This window comes from Dendrobates tinctorius, unplaced genomic scaffold, assembly GCF_039654945.1.
Source record: "Dendrobates tinctorius isolate UK_male_01 unplaced genomic scaffold, ASM3965494v1 ptg000139l, whole genome shotgun sequence".
In the NCBI taxonomy this organism is placed as follows: domain Eukaryota; kingdom Metazoa; phylum Chordata; class Amphibia; order Anura; family Dendrobatidae; genus Dendrobates; species Dendrobates tinctorius.
Window position 1 is genome coordinate 12,598,027 of NW_027361807.1, and position 15,782 is coordinate 12,613,808.

The 15,782-nt window shown below is 42.1% G+C and overlaps 1 protein-coding gene across 4 annotated transcripts in view; it reads right to left on the bottom strand.

Moving 5' to 3' along the window:
• Window positions 1-15,782, bottom strand: part of NR1H4 (nuclear receptor subfamily 1 group H member 4) — a 319,951-nt gene that overhangs the window by 51,653 nt on the left and 252,516 nt on the right. For 3 of the 4 annotated variants that reach the window (XM_073545034.1, XM_073545036.1, XM_073545038.1), the window contains 2 exons: window positions 5,523-5,615; window positions 2,917-3,010 (listed from right to left, as the gene is read on the bottom strand). In XM_073545034.1, the coding sequence (XP_073401135.1) occupies window positions 2,917-3,010; window positions 5,523-5,615 (187 nt within the window). The remainder of the gene's footprint in view (window positions 1-2,916; window positions 3,011-5,522; window positions 5,616-15,782) is intronic. The other variant, XM_073545035.1, reaches the window with a different exon arrangement.

A 15,782-nucleotide genomic window follows, 5' to 3' on the forward strand; every position in this document is an offset into this window, starting at 1 on the left:
TACAAGTTACCCTCCGCAGAGACATGACTAGTGATTCCCTAAAAAAATTTAATGAGGAAATAGAAGAACTCTCCCAGAAATGGGCTCAATAAATTCAGCCCACTAGGGCCAAAAAGTTCCAAAGAGATGTGTAAGACAAAAAATCATCACGTGTCTATAGATGGCGTAACCCTCCGGACCGTTCGAGGCCACAATATAGGAGCTTCTCACGTTCTAGATCAAGATCTGCCTCTATGAGGTCTAATGTGTCTGGTGAGGATGAGTACACCGCCAAAAATTCCACCAATTCTGGTCCCTCCAGGTCTATTCCCACAACTAAGCGTATTGTGACAAGACAAACCACTAAGAACAAGTCCAATACTGGAAAGGCTTCTCAATCCCAGGGGGGCTGCAGGTACTCAATCTGTCCACTCATGTACTGTCTAATACCCAATTGGAGGTTTTATCCAGAGGCCTTTCGTTCTGCCCAACTAACTCTTTCCCTATCTTTACAGCCATAAAAGATCTGCACCTATTTTCCCGCAAGCTCTTGCTGCGAAAACTGCATGCCAGGAGGACCTCCAGGGAATCGATGTGTGAGGTCGAGAGAGAAGCCCTTCGCAATTTGGAGGAGCTTCTTGACGAGCAAAAAGCTCCTCACCCAAGTAGGTTTCCACCTTTTACTCCTCCTAGGTCAGTCAAATTCCCCCCCTTGTCCCTTAGTCCGGCTATTGAAGTCTTCACCAAATTAGTCTATGAGGACTTCAAAGAATTATCAACAAAACGCTGGTACAATAATTTGACACATGCACAACGTGTCGCTATATCTGAATTACAGTCTTTGCCGATGTGGTCTTCAAACCAACCGACAAGGGGGGGAATATTGTTATCTGGCCCCATGATAAATACGAATGTGAGGCATTCAGTCAACTGAGGGACTCAGATACCAACCTCCGTTTATCTTTCAACCCACTTGCGACCTTCTCTCTCGACCTCCAGCGTATTCTTGTGGAGGCTCTTGACAACAGTGTTATTACCAAGCAGATCTTTGATGGTCTTGTGGCTAAATATCCGAGGGTTCCAATTTTTTACCTGTTACCCAAAATCCACAAGGATGCCCTTGACCCTCCAGGGCGCGCCATAGTGTCTGGCATCGATGGGCTATGTGATCCCATCTGCCAATTTATTGATTTTTATCTAAAACCATGGGTGGAAACTTTGCATATGTATGCGACACCACGGACGCTCTGGCTAGGGTTGATGGCATCTTTGTGGACCAAGGGACTCTATTAGTGACTGCCGACGTGGAGAGCCTCTACACTTGCATTGAACACTCCCATGGCATCGATGCAGTCCGCCTCTTCCTGGGTGCCTCCGACCTGGACGGCCCTTTACGTGAGCTAATCCTCAAGCTGTTGCACTATATCCTTACCCACAACTTTTTCACTTTCGAAGATCAGTTCTTTTTGCTGAAACGCGGCACAGCCATGGGCGCGGCCTGTGCGCCCGCATATGCCAATCTCTTCCTCGGTTCTTATGGGCTTAAGAAGGTCCTGCTTCTCACTTCCCATACACTTCCCTAGAGAAAGCGTGGTCTGTGACACGCGAAACGCGTGTCTGGTCCTCCTTCACCTGGCCCAGGGTCCACTCTGCCTCATTGCTGGTAAGATATCGCTGCTTCATTTGAATCAATACCTGACATCTATGTGCACCCATGTGCAGTCAGGCAGCGCGGTTACCCTGTGTTTGCTGTTTTCACCCTGCGGTGTTGTTCTATTATAACTTTGTCCATTACTGTGCTTTGTTACCCTATTTATATACATTTTTACTGATCTAATAAAGATGAATTTTTATTCTATTCACCTATTTACTCCGATTTCTCCTTGCATGCATATATATTGGAGTGGGTGTTTTCTCTCTCTCTACAGGGGGGCTTAGTCTAGCCTCACCTTCTCTTTGACACATGAAGATGTCACTGAGGAATTTGCATATAATTTTTTTTGCAGCATATGGGGGAATATTCTATGGAGTAGCATATGGGGGCATAGTCTATGGAGCAGCATACGGGGGAAAAGTCTATGGGGCAGCATATGGAGGGTATAAACTATGGAGAAGCATATGGGGGCATAATCTATGGAGCTGCATATGGGGGCATGAACTATGGAGAAGCATATGTGGGCATAATCTATGGAGCAGCATATGGGGGCATAATCTACGGAGCTGCATATGGGGGCATAAACTATGGAGAAGCATATGGGGGCATAGTCTATGGAGAAGCATATGGGGGCATAATCTATGGAGTAACATATGGGGACATATTCTATGGAGCAGCATATGGGGGCATAAACTATGGAGCAGCATATGGGGGCATAATCTATGGAGCAGCATATGGGGGCATAGTCTATGGAGCTGCATAAGGGGGCATAATCTATGGAGCATCATATGGGGGCATATTCTATGGAGCAGCATATGGGGGCATAAACTATGGAGCAGCATATGGTGGCATAGTCTATGGAGCAGCATATGGGGGCATAGTCTATGGATTCCACCCTCGGCTTATACACGAGTCAATAAGTTTCCCATTTTTTGTGGCAAAATTAGGGGGTCGGCTTATACACGGGTCGGCTTATACGAGAGTATATACAGTAACTTTCATATACACATTAGCCAGTAGATGGCAGCAAAGCACATTTATGAGTCATCGGTATGAAAAGCAATGTGTTACTTTCTAACTCACAGTGCCCAAACTAATCTTGACACACTGTAACAAATCTACTGGCACACGACAACTGCCTCATTCAGCAACAGGGGAACGGGAACCGGGATACCACATACGTATTAAATAAGTATGACAGCGCCATTCTGCCTATATCTTTAATTTAACGTATACTCCCGCTCACAGGTTCCCTTTAGCTAGTTAAACCTAAATTTCAATACCTGGAATCTTTTTTGTAAACTCTACTAAGATCTGGACATGACTTGTAGCCATAGTTGTTAGGAAGACAAAGTTGTCATCAGTACTCAGGTTGTCCTACAAGAAAACAGAACACTATTTATACTGAGAAACAGACTGTATGATAACATTTGGTTGCAATATTTTTTAAGCTTTGAAAACCTTGAAGTGCGCTTTCTTTGAGATCAGTTTATCTGTAAATCACACTATGATTGCAGATCTTATCATGAACTGACATTCATGCCTAAATGACACATTTATAGTGTTCCTACCCTAAGTACACCATGTCTGATATTCATCTGTTATATGAACTTATCTTTGATCATTATCTTTGTGACCTTCATAAAAATGTTACAACACACCCTGAAAAGCACAAGGCACATGGAATTGTGGAATTTAGGAGGTGTGATTATGTATTTTATTTATATTTACACTAGCATAGCCTATGGCTTCTAAAGCCCTTTCTGGTTGCCCAACATTAACAAAATTGGTAAAAATGGTACCATAATGTTCTATATGAAAAGATGCAATGAAAATGAAGGGAAAGTCAGAAATGATAGCTTTATGCGCATGCCAGGATTATTAAAGGCATCAAGAATCATCGCTAAACTTCAAGGAAATAAATTGTGGTGATCAATCACCTGAATCTAAGCACTGGATGATCTCTTTATGATATCATTCCAAGTCTTTTATAGGTTATGTAAATAATTTAAAGATTTCTAATGATAAAATCTTAGTTAAAAAATAAATAATTACATTTCCTTACAAAATTTGAAAGCAGAAGATAATTTCATTACATAAGCAAATATTCATATTGCAAGACAGTGGTCATCATCTATTCAAACAATCCAAGGTGTACATGTAGTTATTTACTTTCTATAGAATATGAGGTTTTCTTTTTCTATGGAGATGCTCCATCCATACACAGTCTTACAGAAATGGACTAAAACACGTCAAAAGATAAACCGTGTGTTACATTTTGCAGTATACCTATTGTCAGGAATGGAGAGAAGATAAATAAAGAAACAACACGTGTTACATTTTGCAGTATACCTACTGTCAGTAATGGACAGAAGATAAAGAAACAACACGTGTTACATTTTGCTGTCTACCTACTGTCAGGAATGGACAGAAGATAAAGGAACAACACGTGTTATATTTTGCAGTATACCTACTGTCAGGAATGGACAGAAGAAAAAGAAACAACACTTGTTACATTTTGCTGCATACCTACTGTCAGGAATGGACACAAGATAAATGTTCAGGTGACAGTGTGTGCCTTTTTGACAGCTGGCTATAAATTAGCTGACATCTACCCAACATCTGGCATTGTAGTTTTTATGTTTCACCTGACACAGGGCATCTGCCCAATCTCATGGATGCAGTATTTAGCTTGTTAGAGAATCTAGTGCATACAAAAGTTGGGCACTATAAATGTTTTGACCCAATTGTTAAAGTAATCCTTATTAAAAACTCCTTTCTTAAATGAATATACGTGAAAGTATAATATATCTTATTAGCAAAATCTGCTTCTTTCTCCTCCAGGACTGATTATTCATTCTAAAAATTCTCAATTTACATGTAAAATCTGTATTTAGCAAATACAGAATTTACCATTACTGAGATAGGAGAGGACAGTTGGTGCTCATAAAGTTCTATGGAGCACTATTATTCTTATTGAAGGAATGTTTCTGTCTACCACCAATTGCGATTTTCCTATCTCCATACTGGTAAAATCTGTCTTCATTGAAACAGATTTTACCCATAAATTGGAAATGAAAAATCAGTCCAGGAACAGAAAAAAACAGATTTCTCTGATAAAATTTATTACAAAGATGCTTATTTTCATATGTATTATTGAGTAATGAAATCAAAATTAAACCACGATTACTCTTTATGTCTTTTCCTTGGGGTACCTATTATAAACCTTAAATTGTGACTACACGGTGATTGTGTCGCTACTACATCGCAGGTCAATGCAAATGAATGGGGTCACATTAAGAGTTGAGCGACTTTAGTCGGAGCGGATCCGCTCAATGCTGACTTTTATTTCCCATTGACTTGCATTGGGGTCAGGTTTCGGACGAAACTCTGACTTTTTTTGCCCTAGTCGGACCAGTTTCATCTGAAACGAATTTTGTTTCATGAAACCCGATCCGACCAAAGTTGCTCAACTCTAGTCACATTTATGACTTGCTTGTCGTGTGTACTCTAAGGGTCGCGAATCGCGATGTGGCCACATTGATTTGTATTGATCTGCGATGTAGTAGCGACACATAGCCACTGTGTAGCCCCAGTCTAAAGCTTTATATTGCAAGTAGGTATCTAACAAAGTTTCTACTCATAATAATCTGTCAATTCCAGACAAAAATAGGAAAATATTCTAATTCGAGTGAAGATGACTATCACTGCTAATAACAGTTGCCCAATGATTGGCCATAACTCTAGCGGATAAACCACTTGCAGTCAAAAATTGGACATTTACTAAACTTTTTATACGCCATTCGTTTGGAGAGCCTGACAAAGCGTTTAGGCAGCTGGTTGTATTTCAATCATGTCACACTGAATTATATACCATAACTATACTCACTACCAGCTTTGTAGCCAGGTCCTGGGGCAGTCGATTCTTGTTATATGCTTCCATCACATACTGGAGCAGTTGTATCTGGTCCTGTGTAAGTTCCTATTTTAACATGAATTACAATGAAGAAATACTGAAAAATAATCACAATAGTTACGGTATTTTTTTTTATCTCATATCAACACATTTTAAAGGGGTTGCCGGTGGAAAAAAAGCTATCACCTATCCACAAGATACATGATAACTTGCTGATCAGTGTGGGGCAAACCACTGAGACCTGCTGCGATCGGCAGAACAGGATATTTTTATCCCCAACTTCTATCCCTGTTACAAAATGGAGCAGCAGGTTGGACAACACCCTACAACTTCTTTATGGGGCTTCCTGAGAATGCAAAGTGCAGCAGGAATGAAATGAGCACAGGCCAAGCGTGCACACTGCCGCTTCATTCCAACGGGGAGAAAAGTTCCCTGTTCTGAGGATGGGTGCAGATCCCAGCAATGATAACTTGTTTTTCACTGGACAACCTCTTTGACTTCTATTTTAAAAACTGTATATTTAACCTTATGGTATTCTAAGCTATTTTCCCCACCTGGGGTAAATGTTCTCTATGATTATGTTTAGTCACTGCATTTTATACTGCCCCATTCAAATCAAGTCTAAAGGCATGAGCTATAGATTAAGCCTAAGTACATAAAAGGATATTCTCAAGTTCTTAAATTGCTTTAATTAAAAAACATGAAAATAAGCCAGTTTGCAATTGATTTGCTTTATCTATGTGCTGCCAGTCTGCTGCAATGTTATTGTTTATCTTTTATAGTATACAGCTGGAAACCATGGAATTCAGCCTCCAGACCTTGACAAATACACAGTAGTTACATTCCAAGAGATGAGTTAACTCTTAACATCCCAGTCAGCTCTCTCCAGCCAATTGCTTTCTATATAGCTGTTAGCTTCTCACCACCCTCCTCTTTCTCTCATCTTCTGAAGAGATACAGTTATAAATCACCAGTCCAGGTACTTTCACAGCCAGTCTTCTAATCACTGCTCTCTGCTCTTGCTGTCCAGAGCTGTGTGCTTGGTCAAATGCCCTGTTATTTCTATGTGTAAATTCTTAAAAGTGTAGACTCCAGAAAAAAAACACTGATGGCTGAATGTATAAGGGCCCCGTTACATGTTTCAATGTCCCAGCGACCCCACCAACGATCCGACGTGGATGGGATCGCTGGGACATAGTTAGCTGATCGCTTCTGAGCTGTCACATAGACAGACTCACCAGCGAGCAGGACCAGCGAGCAAGCTGGTATCCAAGGTAAACAGTGGGTATCTAAGAGCCGCGCGGCTCTTAGATACCCGCTGTTTACCCTGGAAACCAGCGGGCACGCTGGTATCCAAGGTAAACAGTGGGTATCTAAGAGCCGCGCAACTCTTAGATACCCGCTGTTTACCTTGGATTTGGATACCAGCTCCGAGCGTCGCTGATCATTGGTCTCTTGCTGTCACACGCAGTGATGCGCGCAGGCCAGTGGGAGACCAACGATCAAAAAATGGTCCAGGACGTTCCTTTACGATCAGCGATACCCGGCAGGGGGCCCGGTCGCTGATGCGTGTCACACACAGCGATGTCGCTCGCGAGATCGCTGTGGCATCACAAAATCAGCAATCTCGCTAGCGATCTCGCTGTGTGTGATGGGGCCTTAACTGCCATAAATAATAGTAATGTATCACATGAGATATGGTGTCTAGTTGCACTTATTCAAGGATAGTAAAATAGGAGGCATAGTCAGATGAGTAGTCGTATTTCCATGGTATCTCCTAGAGCAGTGTTTTACAACTCCAGTCCTCAAGATCCACCAACAGGTCAAGTTTTCAGGATATCCATAGTATTGCACAGGTGATAATTTCATCACCTGCTCACGCATTAATTCCATCATCTTTGCAATACTAAAGAAATCCTGAAAACATGACCTGTTGGTGGGTCTTGAGGACTGGAGTTGAGAAACTCTGCCCTAGAGTGACCCCTCCTGTGTATTAATAAAGAAAAAATCTACAAGAAATGCTGACAAGCAACATGCAAAATCCTTGATTAATCGACAAATGCAGCAAATATAAGAGCATGTGCCAGGGTACTTATCAATCCACATGTCAATCAAATATCTCAACATGTTTCACCTTCAGAAAGTGGTACTTCAGGAGATCTAGGGCTTAAGGATCTATATGTATGTCCTGTTGATGGTATGCACATCATCAGCAGGACATACCTATGGATCAATATTTGACCTGTGGATTTTTATATTTGATGTATCTTCTATTAATCAAGGATTTTGTATGTTGCTTGTGAGCATTTCTTGTAGATCTGTTCATCATTAATGCACATTAAATACTTTGAATTACCTGAGAGCCCACTGGAGTAATTGGCTTTATTCTTATATATCCTTTCTCTGCTGATCCTTCTGCACTTGGTATGATAGTCGATATAGTATTCCCCTATTAGATATCTCCTGGAGAAGCCTCTGGACAGATTTATTTAATTGGATATATTGGACCCTTACCTTATTGGATACATTATATTAACCCCTTCACTACCAAGGATGGTTTGCATGTTAACTCCCGGGCCAATTTTTACAATTCTGACCACTATCCCTTTATGAGGTAATAATTCTGAAATGCTTCCATGGATCTTGGTGATTCTGACACTGTTTTCTCATGACATATTGTACTTCATGTTAGCGGTAAAATTTAATTCAAATAACTTGTGTTTATTTGTGAAAAAAACAGAAATTTGGCGAAAATTTTGAAAATTTCACAATCTTCCAACTTTGAATTTTTATGCTCTTAAATCACAGAGATACGTCACACAAAAAACTTAATAAGTAACATTTCCCACATATTTACTTTACATCAGCACAATTTTGGAACCAAAATTTTATTTTGTTAGGAAGTTATAAGGGTTAAAAGTGGACCAGCGATTTCTCATTTTTGCAACATCATTTTATTTTTACGGACCACATCAAATTTGAAGCCACTTTGAGGGGTCTAAATGATATAAAATACCCAAAAGTGACACCATTCTAAAAACTGCACCCCTTAAGGTGCTCAAAACCACATTCAATAAGTTTATTAACTCTTCAGGTGCGTCACAGGAATTTTTTAAAAAAATGAACATTTAACTTTTTTTCACAAAAAAAATACTTCAGGTTCAATTTTTTTTATTTTACCAAGGGTAACAGGAGAAATTGGACTGCAAAAGTTATTGTGCAATTGTCCTGAGTACGCTGATACCTGATATGTGGGTGGGAACCACTGTTTCGGCGCATGGCAGAGCTCAGAAGGGAAGGAGCGCCGTTTGACTTTTTCAATGCAAAATTGGCTGGAATTCAGATCAGACGCCATGTCACGTTTGGAGAGCCCCTGATGTACCTAAACAGTGGAAACCCCTCACAAGTGACCCCATTTTGGAAACTATACCCCCCCAAGGAACTTATCTAGATGTGTGGTGAGAACTTTGAACCCCCAAGGGCTTCACAGAAGTTTATAATGTACAGCCGTACAATTAAAAAATCATATTTTTTCCACAAACATGATCATTTAGTCCCCAATTTTTTTATTTTCCCAAGGGTACCAGGAGAAATTGGATCCCAAAAGATGTTGTCCAATTTGTCCTGAGTACGCTGATACCTCATATGTGGGAGAAAACTACTGTATGGGCACACTTCGGGGTTCGGAAGGGAAGGAGTGACGTTTTGGAATGCAGACTTTGATGGAATGGTCTGCGGGTGTCATGTGCATTTGGAGAGCCTCTGATGTGCCTAAACTATTCAAACTCCCCACAAGTGACCCCATTTTGGAAACTAGACCCCCCACAGAACTTATCTAGATGTGTGGTGAGCACTTTGAACCCCCAAGTGCTTCACAGAAGTTTATAACGCTCGGGCGTGAAAATAAAAAAATCATATTTTTTTCCACAAAAATGATATTTTTGCCCCCAATTTTTTATTTTCCTAAGGGTAACAGGAGAAATTGGACCCCAAAAGTTGTTTTACAATTTGTCCTGAGTAGGCTGATACCCCATATGTGGGGGTAAAACACTGTTTGGGCACATGGGAGAGCTTGGAATGGAAGGAGCACCATTTGACTTTTTCAATGCAGAATTGGCTGGAATTGAGATCAGATGCCATGTTGCGTTTGGAGAGCACCTGATGTACCCAAACAGTGGAAACCCCGAATTCTAACTCCAACCCTAACCCCAGCACACCTCTAACCCTAATCTCAGCCCTAACCCTAGACCTAGCCCTAACCCTAATGGGAAAATGGAAAAAAATACATTTTTTTAATTTTATTATTAAGGGAAGCTATATTTGGCAGCTGTCACATGCTAAAAGACGCTTTTTATTGTAAAAATAGTTTTTGCATCACCACATATTGAGAGCTATAATTTTTCCAGATTTTGACCCACCGAGTCATGTGTGGTCTTATATTTTGCAGGACGAGATGACGTTTTTATTGGTATCATTTTCAGGCACGTGACATCTTTTGATCACTTTTTATTCTGATTTTTTGGACGCAGAATGAACAAAAACCAGTGTTTCATAAATTTATTTTGGGGGGTGCGTTTACATCATTCTGCGTGCGGTAAAATTGATAAAGCGGTTTTATTCTTTGGGTCAGTACAGTTACAGCGATACCTCATTTATGTAGTTTTTTTATGTTTTAGCACTTTTATGCAATGAAAACAATTTTATATAAAAAATAATTATTTTTGCATTGCTTTATTCTGCGAGCTATAAGTTTTTTATTTTTCTGCTGATGACGCTGTGTGGTGGCTCGTTTTTTGCGGGACAAGATGACATTTTCAGCAGTACCATGGATATTTATATGTGTCTTTTTGATCGTGCGTTGTTGCACTTTTTGTTCGGCAGTATGATAATAAATCATTATTTTTTGCTTCGTTTTTTATTTTTATTTTTTAAGGGGTTTGCTAAAGGGGTTAACTAATGGGACAGTTTTATAAGGCGGGTCATTACGGACGCGGCGATACCAAATATGTGTACTTTTATTGGTTTTTTTTTTATTTCCAAAAAATGAATTTATTAGGGAATATTTTTTTTTTAAATTTATTTAGCGATGTTTTAAAAATTATTTTTACACTTTTTTTTAAACTTTATTAGGTTGTCCCAGCGGCGACATCACAGATCACTGTGACAGATCAGCGATGCGCTTTGCAGGCACTGAGGAAGTCAGCTCCCTGCAGGCCCCCGAAGGTCCCCGTCGCCATCTTGGATTCGGGGACCTGCAGGGAAGGAGCCCCCCGCAGCAGCGCTGCACATTGCGCTGCTGTGGGGGGCTCAGGGATGCACGGAGGGAGCCCCCTCCCTGCCGATGCTTCCCTTTAACCCCCGGTACACCGCGATCGTGTTTGATCGCGGTGTGCAAGGGGCTAACGTGTCGGGGTTGTGCCGGGTGTCAGCTGTGATAATCAGCTGACACCCGGCCGCGATCAGCGGCGCTCATCACGTGGGCGCCGCTGATCGCTATGACGTAATATTCCGTCCATGGGACTTAGGTCCCAGGTCACATGGACGGAATATTACGTCCATTGTAGGAAAGGGGTTAAGGGCAATGTAGGGTGCATCAGCGAGAGATGACTAGTGACTTAGAGCGCCATTTGCACAGTATTGTTAAGGTGCCAACCCCTGCGGTCAGGAATGGTCACTCTAAGGCTGTGTACCCACGTATGCAGAAAATTCATGACAAAAAAAACGGACTCCTTCCCAGAAAACGCGATTTTTTTCCGCACATTTTTGCCGCAATTTTTTCTGGAGCGTCCCCAGTCTCATAGAATATAGTTAGAAATGCAGATTTTTCTGCGAAATTAGTGAGCATGCTGCGTTTTTTACCGCGATCCATTTTTTTCATGGAAAAAAACGCATCAATATGCACAAAAAGTGCGGATTTCATTAAAATGAATGGGATGCTTCCTTTAAGCATTTAAGCGCTTTTGCCCGTGAAAACGCTTAAAAAATGCGAAAAAACGCTTACGTGTGCACACACCCTAAGGGATACCAGGGAAATATAACTAATCATCTGACTATTCCTCCTGTTTTACTGTCCTTGAATAAATGCAACTATACGCTATATCTCATGTGGTATATGACAATTATTTATGGCAATCAGATCTTTTATGGACTGAGCAGGGCATGTTTGTATAAAGACATAGTGAAGCGCTATATCGGGGCAATGATCGTCACAATGAGACAATAGTGAATGTGGCACAGAATGAATTGATGTATTGATTACATTGAATCCAGTATCTTTGTGATAACTCTTACATCAATTATTGCTATATTTTATTAGAGTATATTCACAATTTTTTGGCAGGATATTCTTTGCAATTAATAAAATAAAAGTAAAGTTTTAAATAAAATTTCATGTTAGTTATTAAGGCTACAAACAATCAGTGATTTCAGCAGTCTCTTGGCATGAGAGTCAAGACCAGTGATTGGTCCTTAACCAAACTAGAGCCAAAATTGTCTCACTCTTTAGGAGGTTAAAGACGACCTCATTGCAGGTATTGTGATGTTGTGGTGTGACTTTGGGCTTAAGGCTGGAGTCACATTGCTGAATTTCTCATGTGATAATCGCATCACATAGCACGTACTGGCCGGCACCTCTCCTGACCTGAGCATGACAGCATGATGGATTACTATGCAGCTGTGAAACTCAGGTCAGGAGAGGTGCCGGCCAGGGCAAGTTTTACGATCCGATTCTCGGACGAAAAATACGCCAGTGTGTCTCTGCCCTCATCCGAGCCACCACATTTGATCTGTGAGACACTGAGGAAGTCATTCTAGGACTGCATGCTTAGATCCGTTAGAAACTGGAGCCACCTCAGGGCAGGTCATGTTTGTATATACACACAATTAAGCCCTATATTTGGAATACTGACCTTCATAATGAGACAATAGTGAAGGGACACATAATGAATTGATTTATTGATTATACTGAATCCAGTATCTTGGTGATAACTTTTACATCAGTTATTTCTATATTTTCTTAGTGCACATTCACTATTTTTTGTCAAGATGTTCTTTTTAATTAATATACCGTAATAAAAGAAAAGATTTAAGGGATACTCATGTTAGTTATTTTGATTCATTTTCCTTAAGCATCTATTCTGGTCAGCCCAGCCTTGTCTCATTTGTTGACCACTTTGGAGAGCAATTACAAAAACTGTAACTGCTCTGGAGCAGTGGCATAGTCTGCTCCCAAAGCAGGGCAAGCATTTAGCATCTCCTAAACTGTGGATGACTAGCACTCCTTCTGTCTCTTCCACAAAATGTTAAAAATAAAATGACTGCTATGCCCTGCATAGGAACGAGCAGCAGTGATGCAGATGACAAAGCAGATATCGGCTGCTTTACTCATTGTGTCAAGTGGCCAGCAGGCGGATGCATACAGTCCCTCCAAAAAGAGGCAGTGTTTGCCACTGGATCAATTGCCACACTGCACCACAGCTCAGGAGGACTGGTCCTGTCCTGCATTACACAGACAACAACTGATTTCAATAAACATTGTGTGATACTTATTTTCCCCGTGGAGCTAAATAACCACTGATCGATTACATAGAAGTCCATCAGTGGTTCTTTAGGGGCATGTGTAGACAAGCCTATCACTCTTCCCATGTGAAATGAACGATCGGTAGTCAAATTGTTCTGTGCACATAGACAGTCATTATTTCTAGCCGCCATGGTCCTGTTTCACAGGAGGATGTGCTGCGGAGAATGGTAATTTTTAAGCAAGCTTAAAAATCATCCACCTATTGAATTTGAATTTTTATTCTATCATTGAGGAACCTGTGTTCCAAAGAATGCTTTTTCTAGATAATTGAGTATACGCACCCTTATTGCTAGGTTTTTCCAGAGATAGCAGCTGATCACAAGTGGTGATTGTTTGTGATCAGGTTAACATCAAGTGAGTGACCCTTCTAACAAGTATGACAAGTGGGGATTGGCCTGCAAATAACCTTCTAGGCTACATTTCCATGATGAATGTGACACCCCAGAGTCCGGTTGTCACAGTGACATCGCCTCCCTCTAAGAGGTGAAGTCATGCTTGAAGGCAGAAAGGGACCCCCATGCCAGGTAATAGATTAAATCACAATTTCCTGCTGCAGGTCAGAAAAGGTAGCTGCCTTATAAATTCTGGCCAGCAGAGGGGGTTGGTGAGTCAGCTAGAAGTCAGCTGAGGGGCTTGTCATGGAAACGAGAGGAGCTGTGAGCTGTGAGGAGAAATGACAAGGCAGTTAAAAAATGTGAGGTAAAAAGATCTTTCTGGAAGATCCTGTTAGTTCAGGAGGGAGCTGATCTGAGAGGAGTTCAAGACAGGCAGCTGATCTGTGAAGAGGGAAAGGACAAGAGGAGAGCTGGAGAGACTCTGGGGAAGCTAAAATACTGCATATAGCAGACCCCTGAGCGAAGCGCTAATAGGGAGAAAAGGGACGTCAGAGTCTTTGGTGGTCAGGAACTGTATGTTCTGATCACCGGATCTGAAAGTACAGGGAATTGTAAATTCTGAGGGCATGGCAGCGGATAAGGAGCCCGGGGCCGACGGTGAAAAGAACGGTACCGTGGAATAGGCTCATGCAGACAGCCATACAGGTTAGTGAAATCATCATGCAATTAAGGGTCGCAGCATAGTTATAAACAGCGGAGACCCACACACAAAGCGCAGAAGGAAGGTCCTAAATCCTGACCTGGCAAGGTGGATCCCCTGAATGCCTCCAGGCGAGCCGGACTCATTCCATCACCTGTATGTGGTACTCCGGACTGCAACCTATTGCCAGTAAAAGGTAAAGAAACTGCACCTCTCTGTGTCTTTCTCTCATTTCTCTGCACCCCAACGTTCACAGCCATTTTTACTATTAATTTAACATCTTTGCCCTGGGACTATTGCTCTACCTGTGGAGAGTTATTTTCACCTCAGCTGTGACACACCAACAGTCTCAGGGGAACAACACCGCAGCGCTGGTCACCTCTGACCAGAATACCACAGGTGGCGTCACGTATTTAACCATCTATAAACTTTATTTTCATTTTTACCACATAAATACCACACAACTTTCCCCTATTTTATTACTGGACGCCTCTGGGCCACAAACCGGGTCGCCGCCGCCATGACACCGTCCCCCATTGAAGTCGATGGGCCCGGTACCGAGTACCCCCAGGCCCCGCAGGGCGCTCCAACTGGCGTCACGAACAGGATTTAGCGAGCCTAGCAAAGTTGGGTACAAGGAGCCTGGCAAAGCTGGGTACTGTGCGCCATAGACTTTATTAAATTGAGTGCTAAAGACTTTACTGAGCTTACAAATAACCGCCATAACTGCGTCACACAGTGCGTGCGAGCAGAGAGGGGCGTTCCAGTGAAGCTGGAACTGCGCTCTATTGTGAGCAAGTGAAAAACAGGAAGAAAATGCCCAACGCGAGTGAAGATTCAGCGGCGGTCGCAGCCGCAGCCTTCATAATGCCGCTATCAATGCCATATATACCAGGAGCGGCCTGGTTACCACAGCACTCAGGGGAGTCGCACACCCTGAGCGATTTTAAAGAAAGACTATGTAGTTTGTTCAAAGTGTACCCCCTGTCAGAAAGCCAAAAAGTCAGTATCCTCATTGGCCAGTTAACTTGTGCGGCTCAGAGGGAAGTAAAGTCCTGTCCGGACACTGATAAAAGAACTGTCAAACAAATCTTTGCCAGACTGAAAGACACTTTTGATACCCGTACTGCAACAGAGATAAAAATGAGTTTTGGGTGCAAACAGAGAGTGCAGGACAGTATACGGGACTATGCCCTTAATCTTCAGGAGGCACTATGGGCTGTAAATCAGGTTGATCCTGAGAGCGTGCAAGATGAAGATAGATTATTAACCCCTTCACGACCTTTGACGCCACGTAGACGTCATGAAAAGTCGTGCCAGAATGACCCATGACGCCTATGTGGCGTCATGACTTTAAAGCCCCCCTGCGGGTCGGGTGACCTAGGTCACTGAAAGGTCACCCGACCCGCAGATACAGGGAGCTTTGTTCTTCGCCACAGGGGGCGTGGCTTCGCCCCCACGTGGCTACGATCGCTCTGATTGGCTGTTAAAAGTGAAACAGCTAATCAGAGCGATAGTAATATTTCATCAATAAAAATTGAGGAAATATTACAATCCAGCCATGGCCGATGCTGCTGTAGCATCGGACATGGCTGGAGACACCGATTCCACCCCCCCCA